Source organism: Nerophis ophidion, linkage group LG05, assembly GCF_033978795.1.
Source record: "Nerophis ophidion isolate RoL-2023_Sa linkage group LG05, RoL_Noph_v1.0, whole genome shotgun sequence".
Classification (NCBI taxonomy): Eukaryota; Metazoa; Chordata; class Actinopteri; order Syngnathiformes; family Syngnathidae; genus Nerophis; species Nerophis ophidion.
In genome coordinates this window covers 2,482,838-2,508,676 of record NC_084615.1, presented here as the reverse complement: position 1 = coordinate 2,508,676, position 25,839 = coordinate 2,482,838, and the positions used below count along the sequence as shown (strand labels likewise).

Below are 25,839 nucleotides of genomic sequence, written 5' to 3'. Positions count from 1 at the left end.
CAAATATCTATTGCAGTGACCAGGAACTGACTTACGAGGACCCCCACTTAAACAAGTTGAAAAACTTATTGGGGTGTTACCTTTTAGTGGTCAATTGTACGGAATATGTACTGTACTGTGCAATCTACTAATAAAAGTATCAATCAATCAAAGATGCTCAGTGACAAGCAGAACAATTCGATGCTCTTCCACTAGGTGGAAGTATTCCTACAAAAAAAAAAAATTCAGGGCCAGCGACTTGTCCAGGGTGTACGCCGCCTTCCGCCCGCATGCACCTCCCGCGACCCCGAACGGGACAAGCAGTAGGAAATGGATGGATGGCTGGGTGTGATTTTTCTCAAGTGAAATAAGTGGGACTAGCGGTAGAAAATGGATGGATGGATGGCTGGGTGAGATTTTTCTCAAGTGAAATAAGTGGGACAAGCGGTAGAAAATGGATGGATGGATGGCTGGGTGAGATTTTTCTCAAGTGAAATAAGTGGGACAAGCGGTAGAAAAATGGATGGATGGATGGGTGAGATTTTTCTCAAGTGAAATAAGTGGGATAAGTGGTAGAAAATGGATGGATGGATGGGTGGGTGGGATTTTTCTCAAGTGAAATAAGTGGGACAAGCAGTAGGAAATGGATGGATGGATGGATGGCTGAGATTTTTCTCAAGTGAAATAAGTGGGACAAGCAGTAGAAAATGGATGGATGGATGGGTGAGATTTTTCTCAAGTGAAATAAGTGGGATAAGTGGTAGAAAATGGATGGATGGATGGCTGGGTGGGATTTTTCTCAAGTGAAATAAGTGGTAGAAAATGGATGGATGGATGGCTGGGTGTGATTTTTCTCAAGTGAAATGAGACAAGCGGTAGTGAATGGATGAATGGATGGATGGATGTCTGGGTGTGATTTTTCTCAAGTGAAATACGTGGGACAAGCGGTAGAAAATGGATGGATGGCTGGTTGAGATTTTTCCCAAGTGAAATAAGTGGGAGAAGCGGTAGGAAATGGATGGATGGCTGGGTGGGATTTTTCTCAAGTGAAATAAGTGCCTTGCCTCAATAAAGGTTGGGAACCTCTGGTCAAAGCTTTAGCCTGGTTGAATATTTTAATCTTTCAACATAACATTCAGAAGAAATGAGCTCAGCACCAGGATGGAAAAGCATTTTTATTTACTAAACTAGAGCAGCTTCCAATGTATGACATGACTGTCACATTGTGTGTGTGTGTGTGTGTGTGTGTGTGTGTGTGTTGTAGATGGCAAACTACGGCGTGTATACACACCCTTATTTGGATGAAAGACGGGCATCACGAAGGAAGACACAAAACAAGTCACACTACAAAAGAAAAGTGAACTAACGCGAGAATATAGAAAGAAAACTTGAATTGGGGGACAAATACACCACCTTGGAGAGATATATATATATACATACATATATATGTACAGAAACACAAAATGAAAACACCATTTGCCCTTGACACGTCTAAAAATGTCTGCATATATGTTTTATTGAAAACAGATTTCCAAACAACAGCTGGCGAGTGCAAATCTTTCCATACAAGCTGGTCGATTACTTTCACAAACAGTTTGGTGTGAAAAAAAAAAAAGGACTTATATATTCACAGCATTAACATCAATGTGTGTTTGTTGTTCTAACAACCAAAAATCTAAGAAAAACAACAAAAACACTACTTACTGAGTTTCTGTGTTAAGTGCTTTGGTCACCTTGTAATCTTGAAAACTTTACACGTGTGTCTTCCTGAAAGTGTTATGAAAATAGCTTATACTGGACAGGGTGGTGATGTGTTGTCTGGCGGGTTTACTGCATTATTTGTTACAACAGGTAAATAATCTCAGCAAACAAGATGATGCACTGTAGTATGTGTGTGTGTATATATATATTATATATACGTATATATATGTGTGTGTATATGTATATATAACATTGTAATATGCATATATACATGTATATCTGTATCTACATATATACACACAGACACACACATATATATGATATGTACTTCTAAATATATATGTCTTTCTATATCTGCTTGAAAGGAGCAGCAGCAGCAATTTGAGCAGGCTGAATGTGAAAGTAACCTATTCGACGGCAACAAAAAGCGCTTGTTTGTTTCCTGATGACTCCATAAGCAAAGCGATGCTTGTAAAAATGTACTCAGGAGACGAAAACAACACAAGACATAAAACGATTTCCCATCATAACCTGAGACAGGGTCAAAAATGAAAGGACGTATAGTCCTGTGGTTACTGTGTGAACGAAGGAGGCGTGAAAGGATGCTTTTCAACCTTTTCACACAGCAGAGGTGGGCAAATGTCGAGTTAATGGACTACAAAGTAAATGCAGAACCTCCCGCTTTGTCTCATTTTGGGACATGAATAGCCGGACAAACACCGTTGGGGAGTGCACAAAATGGGGTGGTTGAAGGGGTGTATTTTGCGAGGCTGAAAAGTGTCCTTGCAAACTGGGACGCTTGGCTCTCGGGAGAATATGAGCGTAAGCAATTATTGCAAATAAACAATTTTCAGGCTGGCAAAGGTGTTTTTTGGATGCAGCTAAACAACGTCTAATTGTTCAGCTCGCTCTTCCCTGACAAGGAGCCGCATGGGAAAGTTTGCATAAAAGTGACCCAGGAATGGCTCAAATGACACTAATGGCCGCTTCACTAAATGTTCACTAATGTTTCAGCTTCAAATATTTGAACTGTAAAACATTCATTCAAGCGTGTTGGGTCTTTTTCAGCGTTTCAATCCAAAATACGGCATTGTCTGCGTAAAAAGTGGTATCCAAAGGTAATGACAAGCATGTGCAAAAAGTGTTTTTGGCAAATTACTGTACTTTGATGATGATGGGAGCACAAACCTCTACCAAGGCTCAATTGTTAACAGAATGTCTAAGAAAGAGCAATGGTTGAGTATTTGGGTTGTGGGAAATGACTAACTATTTAACTCGCAGTAAGGAGAAAAAACACCTGTAATGATTAGTCCTGATATCTACTAAGGGGTGTAACGGTACACAGAAATTTCGGTTCGGTACGTACCTCGGTTTAGCGGTCACGGTTCGGTTCATTTTCAGTACAGTAAGAAAACAACAAAATATAATTTTTTGGGGTTATTTATTTACCAAATTTGTCAACAATGGCTTGATCCTTTTAACATTGGGAACACTATAATAATTCTGCCCACGTTAATCCACATTAAACTGCTTTAAGTGGTTGCTTAGATGAAATAAAATGACAACTTTTCTTCCACATCTAAAAAGTGCAACATTAAACAGTTTCAAGTCAACTCATCATGCTTAATTTATTGCAGCAATGGGGAAGCCTGTAGTTGATTTTTTATTATGTAAATGTTATATTTGTATCTACATGTGTATGTAAATGTTATATTTGTATCTACATGTGATAGCAGGGACCCTGCCATTCAAAACTAGGCTGCTACATTACTAACGATTCATGTAACTATAGCTGAAAAAATAGTACAATAGCAATAGGAGTTCATGTAGGCTTTATGATGCACTTACATTATATACACTATCAGAGACAGAAACTCTTCATTTAACATAATGTCCTTTTTTGCTGCTTCAACACACCTCAATCAACACTGTCCGTAACACACACACACGCCGCAAAATGAGCTAACGTTACGCTAAAAGCTAACTAGCCTTTACCTAAAGGCAGGACTGCGAGTGAGCAGCTTGTTTCTAGAAGGTCAACGGGCTCATAGTGATGTTTAGAAAGTAGTTGACTTGGAAGTGTTTAACTTGGGAAGAGTCCGTTGCTCACCTGCTAAACACCTATCTGCTCGACGCTGAAGCGCTGACTAGATGCTCTGAATACGCACTGCTGATTGGCTTGTTATCGCTACTGTTGTAACCAATCAGATGGTTGTGTGGGTGGGACAATGCTGGGTGCTGTGCAGGAGACAGAGGCAGAACGGCAGAGCTTGTTAAGACTTTAGCATAGGCGGCTACTTCATATGTTCATGTGGAACTCGTTCGGTACTCCTCCGTACCGAACCGGAACCCCCTTTCCGAAACGGTTCAATACAAATACACGTACCGTTACACCCCTAATATCTACCGTATTTTTCGGACTATAAGGCGCAGATTTTTTCATAGTTTGGCCAGGGGTGCGACTTATACTCAGGAGCGACTTATGTGTGAAATTATTAACACATTACCGTAAAATATCAAATAATATTATTTAGCTCATTCACGTAAGAGACTAGACGTATAAGATTTCATGGGATTTAGCAATTAGGAGTGACAGATAGTTTGCTAAACATATAGCATGTTCTATATGTTATAGTTATTTGAACGACTCTTACCATAATATGCACCTTCTCAGTTGGTTATTTATGCCTCATATAACCTACACTTATTCAGCCTGTAGTTCACTATTCTTTATTTATTTTAAATTGCCTTTTAAATGTCTATTCTGGGTGTTGGGTTATATGAAAAATATTTCCCCCAAAAATGCGACTTATGTTTTTTTTCTTTCTTTATTATGCATTTTCGGCAGGTGCGACTCATAATCCGGAGCGACTTATACTCCGAAAAAAACGGTAGATGTCGTTTTGTATTTCAGTATTCATTTGGATTATTATCCGATTTGGTTTACTGGGTGATTGAAAGTAGTGGTAAGCCTTGTACACACTACAGTTGTACCACACTAGCTGTGGTAATATCAGTGGGAACATGTGACACACTAAGGGGTTTTTATAGTTTACCCACCTCTGCTTGGTAGGTTTTTTTCTTCCTCAAATACTTGGAATTACTACATTTTAAAATCATAATCCTATACAGTCTTACAGAATCATATGCCTTACTGACCCCCGATATCTATTCAGGGCGCAGAGATGTATGTATGCAAAGCAACAGGTGGCGCCAAATAACTTCTTCCCAAGCGAGTCAGAGCTTTTCTTCCCGTCACACATGCAAGCGATCCTGGACAGAAGCGTTTTGCAACTCTCTCAGAAAAAGTAAAAACAGGAGTTAATGTACGATGCTAATCAATGAAAAAAAAAGATTGACTTTTACTTAAAATGTTATATTTTTTCTAATTCGTGTCTATACAGTGCTTTTGTTACATTGCAACGTTATCATGATTAGGATTACCCTCCATCCCTGATTGGCTGAGAGAAATCACATGACTTTAGTGCCTTACTCTCAAGAAGGCAGCATTGATTTCCACTTACATGTTCACAGAATCTTTCCTATTTCGCCCTGACATGACTAAACAATTCTTTTTTTCAATATTTTTTTGTTTTTTAAAAGCTGGAGTATTTTGTGTTTTTCACACAAATAAAATGACAGGATTGAACGTAAAACAAACAACCGAAGACAAAGAAGCTTGCAGCGCAAACAACAAGCAAGCAAAACACAAAGGGGGAGATTATCATCTGTGCTAAACAAACGCACGCACACGCACACACGCACACACACGCACGCACGCACGCACGCACGCACGCACGCACGCACGCACGCACACATACGCACGCACACATACGCACGCACACATACGCACGCACGCACGCACGCACGCACACTTCTTCAGTCCAGCTGTGCTTGCAGCCCAATAGAAAACGCTGGGCACAGGAGAACACACCGGTTTGGCACTCAAATAGTATCCAAAAGAATGAAGATCAAGTTTGAATGTAGCAAACACAAGCATAGCGCGACAAACTTTAAGACAAAATATCCACGGGGCCACAAATACGACTACCAACTACCGTATTTCCTCAAATAATGCTCCGACAAATCTAAGTTAGACCCACACACTTTGTGGTAATTATTTGCTCTACAATGATTTGCTAGTGGTGGGTTAGTACCACAGCAGACATGGCATCTGTAAAGCTGATAGTCATGCTTAAAAAAAAGTGTCTGCTTTTTCTTTGGCTGCTCAGTTCATTCAATATGAGTAATATTATTTCGACATTAAAAAACACAGCAATTCCAGCAATATATCCAAAGGTATTGCTGAGCAAATACATTCCCGGTGCAAAGTTGTTGTTTTTTCTAAATGGAAAATTTTTACTTGTTATAGCGGTAAACAAATGTTAATGTCACTTCTGTACACATTACATATACAGTACAGGCCAAAAGTTTGGACACACCTTCTCATTTCAATGCGTTTGTGAACATTTTGAATCTAGAAATATCTCTGAGTGCTTATTAAGAAATTTAGTGAGTCATAAACCACCTCCTCAGGGCTACTCTGCTATCTTTATTTTTATTTTTTTGAACCTTTTGAGAATGAAAGAGTAGCCGTAACACCATGTTTATGCGCTGCAAGTATAGGTCAGCAACTATTGAAAAGATTGCATTATTTTTACCAAATAGGGTAATAATCGGTTTGAATTATTTCTGAATCTAATCATCTTCTCAAGAATCAGGAGGTGCTGAGAGATTCTCACCTCTGATATGCAGTATTACATTAAATTAATGTAAGGAAAATCTGATATAGATTATCAAAACATTAAAAAAAAACAATATAGGTGGGGCAAAAAATATTTTAAAACCCGTAATAGATACCCAGTGCTTTGTGCAGTCGAGTACATCTAGATGAGGAAATACGGTAACCATCTTTTAAAGGAGCAGTTAATAAAACAGCGGGTGACATTGGGGGCTCCACAACACAACACAACACAACACAACGCTACAGTAGGTGCCTTGTTTACACACTCATTAACTACACGAAAATAGGATCTCTTGTCTGATTGGTCGACGCAAATCACATTCGGTAAATTGATTCCTTCAGAAGGATGGAGGGGGGTAGGGGAAAGATAGTATTGATTGAGATCAGGACTAAAACCTTGCATTCTTCAGTTAAAGCCTTTAGCGTGGTACAAAGTGCCTAAATCCCACCTCAATTACCAGGTGGGGGAGACGAGCAGGCTGTGAGTTTTCACTCACGCGCGCACTTCAAGGAGCGAGGAAAACACAGCTACTTATTAATAAGGAAGCGTTGCCACTGCATGTGTGGTGAAAAGTACAATCGGGGTAAGGCGGCGATGGGCTGAGGAGAGGCACGCCCCCGGCAGGTGGGAAGAGACGGCTGAGATATCTGACGCAAACGAAAAAAAGGCACATGTTTTTTTTTTCCCTTTTATAATCGGCGCGTGTAAACCTGGAAGAGGTCTGTTTAAATGGCCAACAATCTTAGGAAATTGTTAGAAACATCGAAGCACGCAAATGTCAGTAATATTTTTATATTTAGCCACAGCGAACTAAAGTGTTTGAATATTTATGTACTTTAGTTTGCTTCGAGGCGACTACAACCTGTAAAATGATAAATGTGTAGAAAATATCTGTTATGAGTTCCATTATAGACGTGTATTTGAAGGAAGTCACCTGAGACGACGTGATGCTATTTGTTAAAATCGTTAAAACCTCCTCGCTCCCGAAGACGTACTCATGTCCTCGACAGAGGTGGGGGAGTGGCTGGGGAGTGGCTTGGGGTTATTTAAGGCATTGTGTCCGTTTGGCGGAAACAGTCATTTCTGGTGGAAGAGGAGGGCTTTGACGCTCCCGGCCTTGACTTTGGGCAGCTGGTAGCTGATGATTTCTGCCAGCATCTCGGGGAACTCCACACTCAGGGATTTATTCATAAATGTGTAGAAACAAAAGTTGAGAAGACTGCCAACCATCTGCACACACAGAACATAACATCAGCTGAATACAAATGGAATGATCTTGAATACCTGTGCTTTCACAATAACTCACAAATTAATTTGACAAATGACATTAATGGCGCCCCCTATGAGTAGTGGTCTAAATGCTTTGAAACACATGCTAGCACACATGATGTAAATCTCATTTGTAGTCCAAAGGACAAAATGCCCTTGGTAGTACTCAAAAATGTTTTGTTGTTTGTTTTAACCAGCACAAGTCATAGCACAACTTTCAGCCTCATCTGAAGTAAGAATGTGCTTTATGTTTTAACTTCTATTATTTGTGGCAGTGCACCTTCAACTCGAAATAAGTCTCACTTTGTGTGTGCAGAGCACTTTGAAGAGTCCTGCTTCAGGAACCTGCGCCAGTATGAAGATGGATTTTCCAAAAGTCTACTAATGGCTGAGTCTGACTACTATCTATGGCAGTGGAGGAGAAAATGAAATGATAAGTAATAACAGGAGGTTAGAAATGTGTTAATGATACGTTAGCAATGTTAGTTCGGTTTGTTGTGTAGCTAGTTTAGCCAACTGTAAAACAATACTATCACCGTAAGGCAAAATAATGGGATTTTCCTAAAACTACCTTCAATTAGATCAGTGCATACTGTGTTTGGCAATTAATTATTAGTTTTATAATCGGTTATTACTTTCGCGATGTAGCTCGTAGCTTAGCTCAGTGGTTCTCAAAAGGGGGTACTTGAAGACATGCCAAGGGGTACGTGAGATTTTTTTTAAATATTCTAAAAATAGCTACAATTCAAAAATCCTTTATATATTTATTGAATAATACTTAAACAAAATATGAATGTATAAACAGTGAAAATAAATGCAACAAAGCAATATTCAGTGTTGACAGTTAGAATTTTTTTGTGGACATGTTCCATAAATATTGATGTTAACAATTTATTTTTTTGTAAAGAAATGTTTAGAATGAAGTTGATGAATCCAGATGGATCTCTATTACAATCCCCAAAGAGGGCACTTTAAGTTGATGATTACTTTTATGTGTAGAAATCTTTATTTATAATTGAATCACATGTTTATTTTTCAACAAGTTTTCATTGGTTTTTATATCTTTTTTTCCCAAATAGTTCAAGAAAGATCCACTACAAATGAGCAATATTTGCACTGTTATACAATTTAATAAATCAGAAACTGATGACATAGTGCTGTATTTTACTTCTTTATCTCTTTTTTTCCAACCAAAAATGCTTTGCTCTGATTGGGGGGTACTTCAATTAAAAAAAAAGGTTCACAGGGGATACATCACTGAAAAAAGGTTGAGAACCACTGCCTTAGCTTATTTATCCTTGAGCCTTTATTGTTTACAACCCAAAGCAGCTGTGCAGCAGAGTTATTTAAATGATATTGAAGATAAGGCCTTTTATTTTCAATATAGACGTGTACGTTCAATAAATGTAGTTTATACTGCAGGGACGTTACTATATATAAACCTACAACAATACATTGTTTATGGCTGATTTACTGCGACGACATATAATCAGAAGTGCTAATAATAATGGATAGTATATGGATATATAGCGGATGTATATTGTTTGGATCCAAAGCAGCCCTACAAATGAAACGCTTGCACGTGGGCGTTCGCATCAACGTCCATCTTATTAATGAATGGGGAAAGGGAGAGTGACGTATGCCTAAACAAAGTCAGCACATTTGTAGTTTTTCGGCTGGCAGGGTTTCTGCCACCGTCCTGAAAGTTGCTTTGTGCCAGTGAGAGTGATACAGACCCCCTCAGGCCATGACAGAGGTGTCATTCAACAAGTTAGAAGTTAATGTATATCATCCCAAAAGTTATGAAAATATTTTATGAAGGTTAAAAAGTTACTTATTGCTGTTTAGTAGTACTTTGGTTAAAAAAACATTTGCAGTCAAGGATTGGTTCCGCTTTCCAAATTCTGCTCTAGTACTGGTTTGAGATCCGACCACTTGACTTGGACATTGAAAAGTATTCAATTTATTTGCCTTCAAAAAGTCTGATGAATCCCATTTTTTTGTGGAACAAATCCTAGTTTGATGGAGTTTGAAGGCAAAAAGCTCAATGTGAGGTCCTGTTTTCTTACCTCATGCATGGAGTCCAGCAGCTTAGTGAGCTGGTAGAAACGCTGCCAGTTCTGGCTGGAATTCTCCTCTCGTTTCACTATCGCTTTCCCCAGCTCCTTGATGTAAGACATCCGAATCTCCTCGAAAGCTGCCTGACTCTTCAGACCGTCTTTTGGCACTGCAGAAGGGAAAATAATCAATATCAACATGTTCTAAACGTTAAACTGCTTTTAAACAATTCTACTTGATGTGCTAAGAGGGAGGAATCTTGGAAGTGAAATTTCAAATATGTTTAGGTTTGTGCACCACGGGAAGTCTGACCTGTGCTGAGCAGCAGCAGGACTTTCATGCACAGATATTCGTCGAAAGAAACCTGCAGCCGGACAAACTCGCTGCTAATCCTCATCATCTGTGCACACTGTTCGGCCATGTATGGCAGCTTCATTCGCTCCCTTTAAATCACAAAAGACAAAACAACGTATTCATCCATCAGGATAGGATGCTGACTCAAGTTCAGCTTCAACATTATTGGTCCACCACTGGATTTGTTATTACGATGGAGACATACTCATTCATGATGAGGTCCGGGGCAAAACAGAGGATGTCGCCGTTACACTGCTGGTAAGACCTCCATCCCAGGCTGAACGACATGAGGAAGAGCCAGGAGCATTGGAGCAGAGTCATCTGGTCGTCCAGGTGAAGGTTCCTGAAACCTGAGTGGAAGGACGTTTGAGAGAAAACGTGAGACAGCAAGCAACAAGCGGATGTTGGGAGGAGATGATTGCTACACAGAATGAGAAGCAGCTCATTAGTTAGTTTTTCTAGAAACTAAAGTAGATACAAATAACCCAATTGTTTTTTAGGAACAAACAAATCTCTCCTATTACTATTTTATATCTTAGTCATTACAAATTGCACTACTTACAAGACTTTGAAATAATAATTAAAAAAACACTTATATTCACTCTTTTCTATTGTTTTCTAGAATCTTACAAAATCTCTCTAATTATAATAATTTATCTTAAGTCCTTACAAACTGCACTACTTACAGGTCTTTGAAATAATAAATAATAAAAAAACCCCACTTATATTCCGCCTGATTGTAGCCGAGTTCGGCGCCAGCGCCCCCCGCGACCCCAAAAGGGAATAAGCGGTAGAAAATGGATGGATGGCTGGCACTTATATTCATTCTATTATATTGTTTTCTAGGGACTAATAAAATGTCTCCCATTATTATATTTTATCTTAAGTCCTTACAAATTGCACTACTTACAAAACTTTGAAATAATAAATATAAAAAAAAAACATTTATATTCACTCTTTTCTATTGACTGTCTTACCATCAAACGTTGGCAGCTTAAGGTGTTGTAGCTGAAATTTTAGAATGCCATTTCCCTTTCCTCAGCTGGACCGCACTCACACACGGAATTCATTCAGGTTTCAGCATGTTTGCTAATGGCATCACTTTATTAATACATCAATGTAACTTTTTATCTTGCGTACCACCCATACCCTTTTCTAACTGCCCACCACTGACGATCAAGCAGGTGTCAAACTGTAAACATAAAACTCTGAGGCAAATCAAATTGAATGCGTCCACCTAACAGCACTTGGAGTGGCAGCTGCAGGAGCATAGAAGCGCTGTAATTGGTGAAGACCTGGTCACTACTATGCCTACGTGCAAATTGAGGTGTCGAAAGTGAAAACTCAACAAAATACGTTAACAGGAGAGCAGCAAAGTGTACAAGGGTTTCTAAGGGTCAAAAATGCGTGCTCGGTATGAAAAATGTGTTGGTTCATAAAATTAACTTCTCACCTGGCAAAGCCTTGGCCCACTTAACAGCAGAAATAAGCTGTCGTCCACCCAGTCTGTTCAAAGAAGTCAGGAAGCGGGCGAGGGTGTCAGGCAGGGTGCTATCGTAGCCGGCATAGAGGATGTCGGGTTCGATCGCCTTCAAAAGGGACAGCATTGTCGGGGCCAGCTGAGGCATGCACTTGGGCACAAGTGCACGGGCCTCGGTTGGCGGGGGAAGTTGCACCTCCGGTGGGTTGCTAGTCTGACCGCCTTTTAACCGATTCAACTTCTTGGTCTTACGTGCTGCAGAAGATGTGGAACATACAGTGGAAAAGTTATGAGTACTTAAGCTGGGAAAAAGTCATTAAATGGACTCCGTGATATAAATGGTATACCTTCCAGATTCATGCCTGCCATCAGACACTTGCGGAAGCGGCAAGCTGGGCAGTTCTTTCTCCTGATCTTGTCTATGATGCAGTCGTTCCTTCCAGCACATAAATAATTATGTTGCCCTGAGATATAGCACAAGATTCATGTTACAGAAAAGTTATGCTGCAAAATACCTCGGAGTAACTGCCATAAATTCAATATTACAGAGGGTATGCAATGGTCAAGCGTGATATGTAATTCATGACGACTGATCTTCGTACCTTCCACTGCCCTTTTGAAAAACACCTTGCAACTGCCACAAGTGAGCACACCATAGTGGCAACCAGAGGCCTCGTCGGAGCAAACCAAGCAGATTTTGTGAGTCGCGCTCTTTCCCTGGGTCGACGAGGGCGGCACCGTGGCCCCTTCCTGTCGGGAGGTTGAGCTGATGGGAGCAGATTGAATGCAGTGTTAAAGGTGAGGCACATCAGCTACAATTGGATGGCAGCAATAACATCTTTGTACAAAAGTAAAGAGAACGGCATTGTATGATTTTATAAAGTTGATGATTTACAAATCTTATTTGAACTCTTTGTATATCGTATATTTCTTGCTGTCTTGAGAGAGTATATACAGATTCAGTTCATAAAAACTACCACAAGAGGTCGCCTGGCATTTGAGCATGTCTGCTGTGTCCACACACACATCAGTGGATGCATTGACAATTTAGTCCTCATGGAGAGCAGGCCTGCTCTTAAATCGAAGATGTTTACGCTTCTGTGTGTCTTCACGGTGTGCAAGAAAGACAGAGACGTGTATTTGATCAGATCTGCAGTGAACAGATCACACCCCGACAGCCACGTTTACACGGTTACACAATGCAAGGGTGCATGCATGAACGCAGGCTAGACCGCAGTAGTTGGTGGGTGTAGCAGCACGGGAAAACCTGAGGGAAACAACTGGGCCTCAAAGTCTAAAGGAATTCAGAGGGCTGAAAAAGGCTGCAAAGTCACCCTGGTCATAATAGACCTGTTCCTCTACAACGGCATGTCTTCACATACACGGTGTCTATAGATTGTGAGATTGTTTTTAACTCATCAACAGTTTTCATTTGGTTAACTCTAACAGTTTTCATATATTATTAAATAAAACAAATTCCCACATTGTTTTGTGTTCAGTGAATGTGTAAATTATTTAACAGAAAATGTAATACTTCACAGCGAGCGTTTATTCTTGTCTATCCTTTGGTCAGTTTTCTCTAGTATTCCTTTTTGCTGTGTGTGTCACTAAACAGGGCACGTGAAGTGTACTTCTCCCAACTGCAGTTAGTTTTACCAAAATCAGAGGGTGTTTTGAATCAAATGATGATGATTATTCTACTGTAAAGGTTTTTCTGATGTTGTCAGAGGGCGTGGAGGTGTATCTTCTCTTTATTGGCCTGATGGAGAAGACAGCTTTCCAGTAAAGGCTTTAAGCTGCTCTTTCAAATCCAATTGCAATGTGCAGCTTAAAACCAAGGTAAACTTGTAAAACAATAGTGGGGAGAAATAAAAAAAATATACAAAAGGAATAGAACGGTGCATTATTCAAACATGATGGACAACATTTACACAAAAATCTGATTCAACTCAATCTTTTTTTGTGCAGGGAAAGAAAACTACATATTTCTAAAAGACCATAATACATGCAGCCTTTCTTTGAGAACTGTCAGAGATGAAAATGTATTTCTTTCTGAAAGCATCTGTTGTAATGAACAGTTGGCAGGAAGTTGTTGCCTTCCCTCAGAGTTTACTATCGGTCAGGGTTTAGTCCCAACAAAGATGCAAGTAAGACAGAGCGGCCGAGACTTCAACAAAAGGGCAGGCTTGTATCATCAAAAAGCATGGCTTTTATTGCAGGCGGCTATATTTGAGATAACCTAGTGACCAGCTTAACATTTCCTAAGCCCCTTTTGGCCGAGTGCGTCACATGTAGCTTAGTAACGTCCTGCCCTGCACATGTCTGTAAATTTGTATCTACATGTAAGCAGCTACACTTTAGAGTAGCAGGGCTTATTCTGTTGAGCTCACCCCTGACATCACTGAAAAGCATCTAAAGCACAGGTCGACAACTCTTACTTACTATCAGACATTTTGCCCTCTAATCTACCAAAGAAACATAGTCAGAAGCTGCAAACCACAACACACCAAAGACTTTAAAAACTATAGCTTTTTTAAAATTGTACCTGTTATGACAACCTAATACAAACGAAGGTTCAGTACACATGAGTAGGTCTGCTACTGCTGAGTGCTTGTTTTGAAAATGTATTTTGTGGAGCAATGTCTCACCACATATCAAGCACACTGGTAAGCCAGCATTGTTGTCGGTAAAGGCAAAATAGTACATCCATGCATATTTAAATTATAATTTTTTCCTGAGATATTTCTCTTTTTGGGATGTATTCGTGTTTTGTCTCACTCTCAAGAAATCAAAGTCTGTCTCACCACTCTCGACTTTGCCTGGACACATTCACAGACTGCGTTGAGACAGGGCACCTCCGTTCACTGCAAGCTGCAAAGTGTGCGCCATACAGGGCAGACTCGCCACACCAAACTCCACCGTAGCTTTTGCTACTGCCTGCGTTGTGCCTGACCACAACGTGGGCTTTGGTCATGGGGTTGTTTTTGTTGTAGTTTGTTTTTTTCTCGGCGGAGTCTTCAAGCGACAACTGTGTGGTACTACTTTTTCTTGGTGTTTGCTTTTCATCTATCTTACGCTTGTCTCCAATGTGTATCACTTTATGATTCTTGAAGAGCTGGGAGATCAAATTGCTTGTATTAAAGGAAGACGTCTTGGTTCCTCCTCGCACAGCCAACTTTTTGCAGTCATAGTAAATTGCCAGTTTTTTATCCGTCAGAACACACTTTAAAATAAGCCCAAACCATAGACCTTGTGTCGTTAGTCAGTCACTGAGCGAGTTCGCTTGTTAGCCACGGCTACAGCACCGGCAACAACACACTCCTGTTGTTGTTATGCTCAGCTCTCAACGGTTTGATGAGGTCATCAAGCGGCGCTAGTAAACCTCTCATGCTGCAGTCAGTTTAATATACTTTATTTTGGAGGTGTGCCTGAGGACAAAAAACATTGGGCTGTGTATGACATGCAGGGTGCGTTCAATGAAACAAAAGTGCTGTCATTCTGTCCATGACTCAAACAGGCCAGCTGCATTAGCAACCACGTTCTCCCAGATCTTATTTTCGTAGGTGAATTAAAGCCTCCATGAGCCATCATTTCAAGTAAAGTTTGTTTGCTTCATAGTGGAAATGGTGACACCATGCATGGGACGGGCAGATTGCAGATCAATTTGCACATCAGTACCGACTGTGGTAAATATATACATACACGTGACAGGTTTTTATTAGTTGTTTAGCTTACTTTAATGGGTCATTTAGTATTTTGATTTATCATTGAAAACACTTCCTGTGGTCTACATGACATGTAATGGTGGTGCTTTGGTCAGAATTCTGCATACATTTTACATTAAGGACCATCTTCTAGCCGCTTTCTGATTGTGTTTTGAAAACGAGCCGTTTTTGGGGGCTTTCTTTAAGCCTGACTCCACACTCCGCACCCTCACAAAGAAATTTTTGTAGTGTTGCACTTCTTACAGGGGACCGAAGAATATACATTAGAATTACATACTACTTTTTATTAGAAATAGTAACAGCAATGAATTTTAGAAAAGAGAACTTGTTTATTACAGTACTTTAAATTCCATAAAGTACTATATAATAGTACTACAAATAGGCATGTATTTCTATTTGACATAACATGTACATTCCTGCATTAAATGTGGCACGTTTATCTCTGGAGTCGGAATTGAAACAATGGGTAGATACATAGCTACACTGCTCACGGTTTGGATAAACAAACGAGACGAAGATACGACAGCAAGACAGAATGCATCAGTATCGATCCGTACGAAGTTTGTAAAACTAAAATGACTGCTGACCACAAATGCCTTCCTGCTATAACATACATAGACATTCTAAATGATCTGGTTTGTTCCAAGAGTGCTTATACTATGGAAAAGTTAAAGGCTTTCAAATCACTCGAGGCTTACAACCAGTTTGTGAATGGTTGGGTGAAAGATGTGTACAGCATGACGACAAAAAAATTCAAGTCTGGAATTTAGTTTATTGAAAATGTATTCACATGATAGTCAATGGTTTAACTTCCAGAAATGTTCATTTATAAGTATTAAACAGGGACTTACTAAAACAAAGACTAAACACAACTTTGTTAAAAAGTAAACAAATGGTGAAGACTATATTGAGTGTTGACTGAGTAGCTTTAACGTATGAATTGGCCTGCTACATTCAGTTAAATGGCACAAAAGATCCACACATATTAGTCAAAGCACAAGCAACTGTTGCAATTTTGTCAATCTGTATCGTGTACTGACTACTGGTGTACATATTTAAACAGTCCTCAAATGGATTTGAATCAGAATATTAGAAATAACCTGCGTTTTCTGGGCCTGTAAAAAAATAATACCGTAGAATTAGTTTGAATATGAGAAAAATAAAATTGCCTAAAACGTACCTGTAACAAAATGATCTGAACATATCTTCGATGACTGGGAGGGCTCGTCATTCCTATTTATGCTGGCTAACCATGTCCTTCGCCGATCTTCGCTTATTTTCTGGGTTAGTTCGCCTTCGTGGCGACGAATTTTAGGAATACTAAAGAATCCACGTTTGACTGAACTTTGGCGGCGATTAGTGCACCCATTAACCCAACACGAAACTACAATATTGTGTGCTTTTGGCTACCTGCGTGACGATTGTTTGCCTTTGGAAATGTAGCACGACCCTTCGTGACCCGGATGAATGACGTCACATGAAAAGCATGTACTGTATAGTGTAGTTACCTGTTGGCCTGGGCCAATAGCAAAAGTTGGTCAATGGTAAATCGTCCTACAAATTATTGCATATAAACGATAATATTGTCAACATTATTTTGAGACCAAATTAACCACTGATGCAATGATATAACATAATAATAATGCAAATATACACTTTCAAATGCAATTAACTTGTGTTTATTGTATATTTTGACATTATAATTGGAATGTAAACATTCAAATATCCACGTTAAATTAAAAAAATACACCCCACCCCCACCCCGAAATGGACACGTGGCAAAAAATGGATAGATGGATGGATAATATGTACTCTAGTCTGTTAGCAAAATGTTGCACTTGAATACAAATCACAACAAAAGCTATAAAATATGTTCTGTCATAAATATACACAATCAAAACAATAAATAAAATAGCTAAATAAAGTTATTGTGACCAACATTATCATGTTTATCATTATTGCGGTATTGTTGAATGTGCTCAAGAAATATTTTCACACACACAATAATCTTTTAACCAAGTTCAATCTTTTTTTAAATAACCAAAACCCATAAACTTCCTTGGTAGAGGAAATATTAAATATTGTTATGGCTTCATTTGTGTGTTTGAATATGTTTATCTTCTTCCATTTACATTTTTTAGAAAGTTTTTTATCTAAAATGCAAATTGGGTGATGCAACTTCCCTTAAGTTAAAGTACCAATGATTGTCACACACAAAGTGTGGCAAAATTATTCTCTGCATTTGACCCATCACCCTTGATCACCCCCTAGGAGGTGAGGGGAGCAGTGAGCAGCACTTCCTGTTGAACACACCTCTGTCTGCCTCAACTGAACACTGTAAAGCAGTAGTTCTCAACCTTTTTTCAGTGATGTACCCCCTGTGAACATGTTTTTAATTCAAGTACCCCCTAGTCAGAGCAAAGCATTTTTGATTGAAAAAAAGAGATAAAAAAGTAAAATACAGCACTATGTCATAGTTTCTGATTTATTAAATTGTATAACAGTGCAAAATATTGCTCATTTGAAGTGGTCTCTCTTGAACTATTTGGAAAAAAATATATAAAAATAACAAAAAACATGTTGAAAAATAAACAAGTGATTCAATTATAAATAAAGATTTCTACACATAGAAGTAATCATCAACTTAAAGTGCCCTCTTTGGGGATTGGAATAGAGATCCATTTGGATTCATCAACTTACTTATAAACATTTCTTCACAAAAAAAGAAATCTTTAACATTAATATTTACGGAACATGTCCACCAAAAAATCTAGCTGTCAACACTGAATACTGCATTTCTTTTCAGTTTATGAACTTACATTCATATTTTGTTGAAGTATTATTCAATAAATATATTTATAAAGGATTTTTGAATTGTTGTTATTTTTAGAATATTTAAAAAAAAATCTCACATACCCCTTGGCATACCTTCAAGTACCCCCCAGGGGTACGCGTACCCCCATTTGAGAACCACTGCTGTAAAGTATATGTTGATCACTTTGTGAAAAGACACATTGCTGAGTGCTGTATCTTGTTTTTTTTATGTGTATTTGTACACCTGTGTGGCTTAAAGCATGCACATGGTGATTATCGAGGCTGGCAAAGTGAAGAGTTAATTTGTATTTATCATTCGATTAAATTACTTAGCGAATGTCGGCCCCTTGTCACTTGTGTTGGTTAATTCAACAAATAGTATAGGATTTTAGGCTATGGGTCTCACCGTGGACATATATCTGTTTGGACTACAAACGCAGCTACGGGACTAAAAAATGACAGATGCTCGCAGGCGTCTCCCAGAAAACCTTTACCATGTACGGAGACACTGCTGACATCAACTACATCACAAATCATGGTAAAATTGAAAACAGCTTGTTTGAAACAAGGCAAAATTGGCTTATAAATATCTCAACGCTCCCGTGGTTGAAATTGAAATCTTCAGCACTTATGAACGAGTGCCACAGGTAAGAACAGAGAGTTTAGCAAAATAAGATCTCTTGCAATTCAAAGTAGGACTGGCCGATTACATGATCGTGATAAAGTTCAGGTTGATCATGATTAATGATCAGCGTGACCATAACTGGATACAACATGGCAAAAATATCCGTGACAACAGCCAACCAGAGTTGACCTTTTCTCGCTCCACTTCCGGTTACAAGTTACACCAGAACTAAACAGAATCTTAAATATGAAGAGAATAATCAAACTTGGAGCCATAAGAAGGCAGCGAAATAAACGTTAGTCGTGACTTGGATTTATTGAGGGTCAAATGATTTCTGCGTTAACAAAATGATGGAATTACAAATAAAACCGGAGTCTACTATTAAACAGATAAAGATGCATAAATGGGTGCAATGTGACTGAAATGCTGTCATTGTGTGGAGCTAAAAATGTTTGTCCGGAAAATATCTTATTTACGGGGACCATGCACTTTACACTCACTCACTTCCAGCCAGGGAGCAGCACTCTGGTCGGCAGCCCTGCACCCTACTTGGGCCAGCTTTTTGCTTGCCTATGATACAATGTCACCCAGACCTCAAAACATCCACCTCAAATACACATGTGCAAAAACTACAAAACTATAATTCCAAAATACAGATCTTTACAGCTCCCAAATGGCTACGCCATGTCATGTGATTTTTTTTGGTGGCAAATTTGACGACTGGTTGTTCAAAAGCAGAGTGAAACTTACTGTGCTACTTACTACTGCTCATGTGAGCCAGGTGGCTGTCGCGTTGCTGCACCAGAAACATCTTCATTGGTAAGTTACTGAAAACGTTATATCTTCTAATACTATAGTTTGGCCTCCAGTGATAAAATAAAAACTGATGCATCGTTGTGTCTGTGTGTGATTTCCTTCCTGTACTTGAAAGCATGTAAACTTAAAGCCTGTATTGGTACACTGTTATAATACTCTGATTTTCTCATTTACTCAGTGGCCTAGTGGTTAGAGTGTCCGCCCTGAGATCAGTAGGTTGTGAGTTGAAACCCCGGCTGAGTCCTACCAAGGACTATAAAAATGGGACCCATTGCTTCCCTGCTTGGCACTCAGCATCAAGGCTTGGAATTGGGGGTTAAATCACCAAAAATGATTCCCGGGCACGGCATCGCTGCTGCCCACTGCTCCCCTCACTTCCCAGGGGGTGATCAAGGGGATGGGTCAAATGTAGAGGACACATTTCACCACACCTAGTGTGTGTGTGACAATCATTGCTACTTTAATTAATTAATTTTCAATGTTATATACTCAGTATATTAATAAAATGTTGAACTAATTGCTAGTTTGTTTAGTTTTTAGTACAGATTATTTAAAATTTCCAGATTAAAAATAACACAAAAATAATGATAATTGATTAGGGAGGTAACAATCAACTGTATTGTTAATAACCGCGGTAAACTCCTGATTGTCAGCATTACTGTGTTAAATTAAAATAATAAAAAAACTGTAATTGATGACTGCACTTTGATGTACTCATTGACTGACTGGTGCCAGCTCGCTAGCTTAAATGCTAACATGAAAAAAAAAAATAATAAATGACACACCCCAACCTAAACTTAGATAAATACATTACTGTCTGAGCAACTAAGATATTCAATTGTACGCATTAAAACTGCAAGCTGAGGACAGAGTAATCATTCTATACTCAGAGGAATACGATCCATGTGTTTTTACAGTGTGTTCAAGAACGGCTGAACAGACTAGGATGCCACGCCTGCCAGAAATAAATAATACATTATTTTGTCATGCACAAATCTTAAAGTGCTACAGTACAGTACCATGAATTGATTAACGTGGACCCCGACTTAAACAAGTTGAAAAACTTATTGGGGTGTTACCATTTAGTGGTCAATTGTACGGAATATGTACTGAACTGTGCAATCTACTAATAAAAGTATCAAGCAATCAATACAAACTAATACTGTATGTAAAACAATAAAATCTTAGCCATTAAAGCAGATAAAACACTACGAGTAAACACTAAGTAAATCTCGAGAAACACAAAACATGCAAAATAGTGGCTTTTCTGCTTTTATTTTAGTTATCAAAAAAACCCCCAAAAAACTGTATTTTTTGAGCAAATACAACTGTACCAAGATAATAATGATTGTGCTCATTTGGGTCACGATAACCGTTCTAAGAATTGACCATGGCGCATCGCCACGGCAAAATAAAAGGCGCCAGACCTTAAAAATGAGGGTCGATTATGTGAAAACAAATGTAATATATTGTATGAACGGATATATAATATGATACATAGATACTTTTTTGATCCCGAGGGAAATTCAAGTGACCCCAAGGGAAACTCATTTAGCTTATTATTTACACACTATTGATGTACCAAAATAATTCAAACAAACGAAAAAATAATACTTTGATCACCGAAACAGGATGTTGTGATGATGTAGGGCGTTTCAGGGGGTAAGACAGAAACGTTGTCTGTACCTTAGCTCTGGGGCGGCACCCCCAGCCTGACCGATCCAGACTTTAGAGCCATTTCTGACTTGCCCGTGTCCCTTGACCTCATTATTCTAACATGCCAGAGGCATGCTGCTGATACTGTATGTGTATACGGCCTCTGGTACATTGTAGCAACAAGGAAAATAGAGCAAAACAATAAAAGGAAAAAATATATGTTAATACTAATTACAGATTTGTTTTTTTTACAACATTTATTTTTCCTATTTCAAGAAAATATCTGCATCATTGCCAATTATGCACAATAAATAACAATGTCATACGCCTTTAGCCACAGCACCACAAGTATTTTGGCAATATGCGGGAAACCCTGCATCCCAATGGATAAGAAACAATCGTGATATTTTTTTTGCCTTCTAAGCATCTACTTAACTGACATTCAGCAGCTAGAACATCTTTGTTGAATTCACTGGCAAGTTATAGGTCATGATGTTGCTAAGACTTCATGCTAGTTATGGAGCTGGCACTATCGTCCCCATGCTTATGATGGAAACACTAGTTAAATTACCAATTCAAACTGTGCTGTGGCAAACTAAACTGAGCTGCACCACTGGGAAGAAACTGATTCAAAACATCCATCCATCCATTTTCTACTGCTTATTCTACTTTGGGATCGCGGGGGGCACTGGTGCCTATCTCAGCTACTATCGGGCGGAAGGCGGGGTACACCCTGGACAAGTCGCCACCTCATCGCAGGGCCAACACAGATAGACAGACAACATTCACACACTAGGGACCATTTAGTGTTGCCAATCAACCTATCCCCAGGTGCATGTCTTTGGAAGTGGGAGGAAGCCAGAATACCTGGAGGGAACCCACGCATTCACAGGGAGGACATGCAAACTCCACACAGAAAGATCCCAAGCACGGGATTGAACCCTGACTACTCAGGACCTTCGTATTGTGAGGCAGACACACTAACCCCTCTACCACCGTAATGCCCGTGATTTAAAACAGTAACTTCCCAAATAAACAACTAATGTATATTTTAACGTCACACCCAAAAAACATCCTTCCTGTCATTTTAACACAAGGTAACTTCACACGTGTGATGACGGCCTGCCAGCTCAATATAGGATGGCTGGCCTCACTGCTGTCATTCACACTGATACCCCTAAGCCTAAAAGTAATTATGGCACAAACGGTGTCATTGAATTTGAACAGTGTGCATGCAAAGGAGAGTAGAGGGAAGAGAGGATGTGCTCTTTCCCAAAGAGCCACAAAAATAGAAATGGGAACTGGTTTGCACGCTATGCATCACTCTCGCATGCTGAACAAAACAGCTTCTATTTTGGAGGGGGGAGGCAGACATTGTTTCCAGAGAGACTGTAACTAGCAGACAGTAATTCACTGAGGCAATTGTACATTTCAATTGTTTTGTCTCATCAAAACCAATACTCTGAAACCTTGTTTTCACCAAGCAAGTAAGTTTAGTTCAGTGCAGATGTTTTCAAGGGGGGGCACAGTGAGCCTTACTTCAAAGAAAAAATATAATACTGCTGGCACCTCCTTAAGTTCCTAAAAAATAAATATTTCTGAATCATGTTTTAGGGTGTTGTCTGCAAAGCCCTATTTTACAAAAACTAATAATTGTTTCATACGGCCTTTAAAGGCAAAGCACTCTTTTGGCGAATTTTGCCCATCAATCACAATCCTTATGAAAGACAAGAACCTCATGTTTTAATTTTTTGTGCATTCTAACAAGTAAATGAATGCGAGCAAAAGTCAGCTTACAATGGAGCCTACAGGAGTCACTCTATTCTGCCTATAAAGCGCTTAAAAAATATCACTGTATTCAGCCAATAAAGCGCTTAAAACAACATAACACTTCCATCAATGTTTTGTATACACATTAGTATACAGCATATGTTAACAGTAACAGGCATGTTCATAATGACATTGACCATTTATGTATTTTGCTCATTTTAAGCATAGGGCGGCGCATTAATTTCATAGATGTGTCACAACATGTGCGTTCTCCTTCAACTACAACACTGAAAACAATTCATGTAGACTTTATGAAAGCTAAAAAATATAATTAAACATACTTTACTGGACAATGTCTGCTTTCACTGGGATGCTGACTTTCAAACATGAAAAAAATATGCATAACTCGCAAAAAAAAAAGGGTGGGTGCATACCACCATCTTTTGGTGACTTTCTCACCATCTCCAGTGTCAAAGTTGGCTGTCAAAGTTTACCAAGTGCTCAGTATATGTCCATATTATTTTACTGTCAAGGTGAGAGACATGGATTATAATTTAGAATAAACTTTCACGAGTTCAGAGGCAAGAAGGCAGCTCACCAGCTAAGCAATAATGCAGCAAAGGGAAGTTGCCTCTCTAAACAATTTGCCGCTAAATATAGGTCTTTAACGTTAGCGCTTCTAATACCTGGTTAATATTTAGGTCACGAAATGTAAATGGAGTATTGTTAGCACTTTATGGATGGTTTTTATTGTATTTTATGGTCGGTATAAACGCAATAGACGCACTGAAGACATGGCTCCCATTGGTTCCATTGTTAACAGACTTTTATTTATGTTTATTTACGAGTTAAAATGTATTTTCAAAAAAACCTTTCATAAGAATTGTGAATTATAGGCAACATAAAAACAATGCAGTTCCCCTTTAAACATGACCAAAATTAGTTCAGAACTTAACAACAAATGATTTTCCTCGAGATGTTTTGCACTTCCTACTGTGGGAGACCCAGCTCACACTTTGATTATAAATGATAAATGGGTTGTACTTGTATAGCGCTTTTCTACCTTCAAGGTACTCAAAGCGCTTTGACACTACTTCCACATTTACCCATTCACACACACATTCACACACTGATGGAGGGAGCTGCCATGCAAGGCGCCAACCAGCACCCATCAGGAGCAAGGGTGAAGTGTCTTGCTCAGGACACAACGGACGTGACGAGGTTGGTACTAGGTGGGATTTGAACCAGGGCCCCTCGGGTTGCGCACGGCCACTCTCCCACTGTGCCACGCCGCCCCGGTGGTTGAGTTGGTTACAAACTTTCACAATTTGTAAAATGTGCCTGCAATGATTCCAACAGTAGCACTTTTGTCACCTGTAAGGCTGGAGTTTGGACAGTTTGTTGTGATGACCACAAGAATAAAAAAAGAAAAACCCGCAATTTCTCAAATAACTGTTTTTACAAAACATTGCCAAAACGTGACAATGTCTTCAATTTTTGCCTTCTGTTAATGGGGCAAAATCCCAGCTTTGTTGCATTCATTTTTTTTTTTGTTACACAGTGTTACGTTACTTTGTCGTCATACAATTAAACCACTGTGGAGTAGCAGCTCGGCAGACATAGCTCCTTTAACATATGCAGCGGTTAGAGCAACTGTATCGTAATATAAACGCATGTGATTATACTGTCATTATTAACATAGCCCAATTTTGTAGCTCCAAGCAGCACAAACGATGTTAAAAATAAAAAAATATCCATATTAGTTAGCATAATTAGTACACATTGAGACTGTGCGTAAATGTGGGAGGGAGTTTACTGCCTTCAAAGTGAATTAGAGCCCTGTTACAAATGTGCTCAGTTGCTGTCATTACTCTGGCTGGCCTCCACGACCCACACTCCTCAAGTTTGCTGACTCGGCAAATGCAAACACAATGGTAAGATGAGGAGCTCGAGCCACGCCATACCTCGACAAGGAGAATCTAAACTTATTTAAGGTCAAACTAAACTTTGTTATGAAAAATGCTCTACAGGCGCTTTGACGGTGATGCAGTATCAGCGCGGTAGTTAGTGGAATGGCTGGCATTCGATCTGGAGCGTTCACTCTGCACCAGCTGTGGGCAGGCGGGAAGGAAAAGTAGGTCAGGGAAGTGAACGGCTTCACAGCGGAGCACTGCATGGTTCCGCCTGGCTGCCTCAGAGCACGCACAAACCCACACCCACACACTCATGCATTATACACTAAACTAACACACACAAACTAAATCCCGCGACGTGATATAAAAAGCAGCTAAAAGACGTAGAAGGCAGTGAGGCCGTTTATCTTTGGCTGAAAGAAGCCACAGAGGCTCTATTATTTTCACCCAAAACTGCTTATTTCAAACAATCATGTAAAAAACCCCCCCAAAAAACAACAACTAACGACTTCACACAGTCTATTGTTTGGCCCACTCTTGTGATAGCGCATGCTAATATTACCGTAAATAGAGCTGTGTGCAGTGCTTATGCAAACTTTGACAAACGCGTAAATATTTACACAATTTTTATTTCTGGACGATGTCAGCAATATGTACATTCATTGGTGTGGCCTCATTAGCTTCTGTCTACGTCTCTGTCAATAGCACACAAGTCTTAAAATGCTTTTGGAGAGAAGGAGTCAAATTGTTACTAATTGTTTCCCATGCATTCATTTGTGGTGGTCTGCTACAAACAAATTAAATATCTATAAGTTTGACAGTACATATTTAAAGTGAAAGGAAAAAAAGAGTTTGATGCTTTATGCATTCACGGTAATTAAATACAAGCGATCACGAAGGGCGAAGAATGTGCCGCGGGAGCGTGCATGTCTAC

At 39.3% G+C, this 25,839-nt stretch overlaps 1 protein-coding gene across 1 annotated transcript in view; it reads right to left on the bottom strand.

The window, feature by feature from the left end:
* Positions 1–1,136: 1,136 nt before the first annotated feature.
* Positions 1,137–25,839, bottom strand: part of nr3c1 (nuclear receptor subfamily 3, group C, member 1 (glucocorticoid receptor)) — a 48,842-nt gene continuing 24,139 nt past the window's right edge. Inside the window, exons 4-10 of the mRNA XM_061899709.1 lie at positions 12,189–12,352; positions 11,934–12,050; positions 11,560–11,841; positions 10,312–10,456; positions 10,065–10,195; positions 9,764–9,921; positions 1,137–7,655 (exon numbers count right to left, since the gene is read on the bottom strand). Coding sequence (XP_061755693.1) covers positions 7,503–7,655; positions 9,764–9,921; positions 10,065–10,195; positions 10,312–10,456; positions 11,560–11,841; positions 11,934–12,050; positions 12,189–12,352 — 1,150 coding nt within the window. The 3' untranslated portion in view covers positions 1,137–7,502. The remainder of the gene's footprint in view (positions 7,656–9,763; positions 9,922–10,064; positions 10,196–10,311; positions 10,457–11,559; positions 11,842–11,933; positions 12,051–12,188; positions 12,353–25,839) is intronic.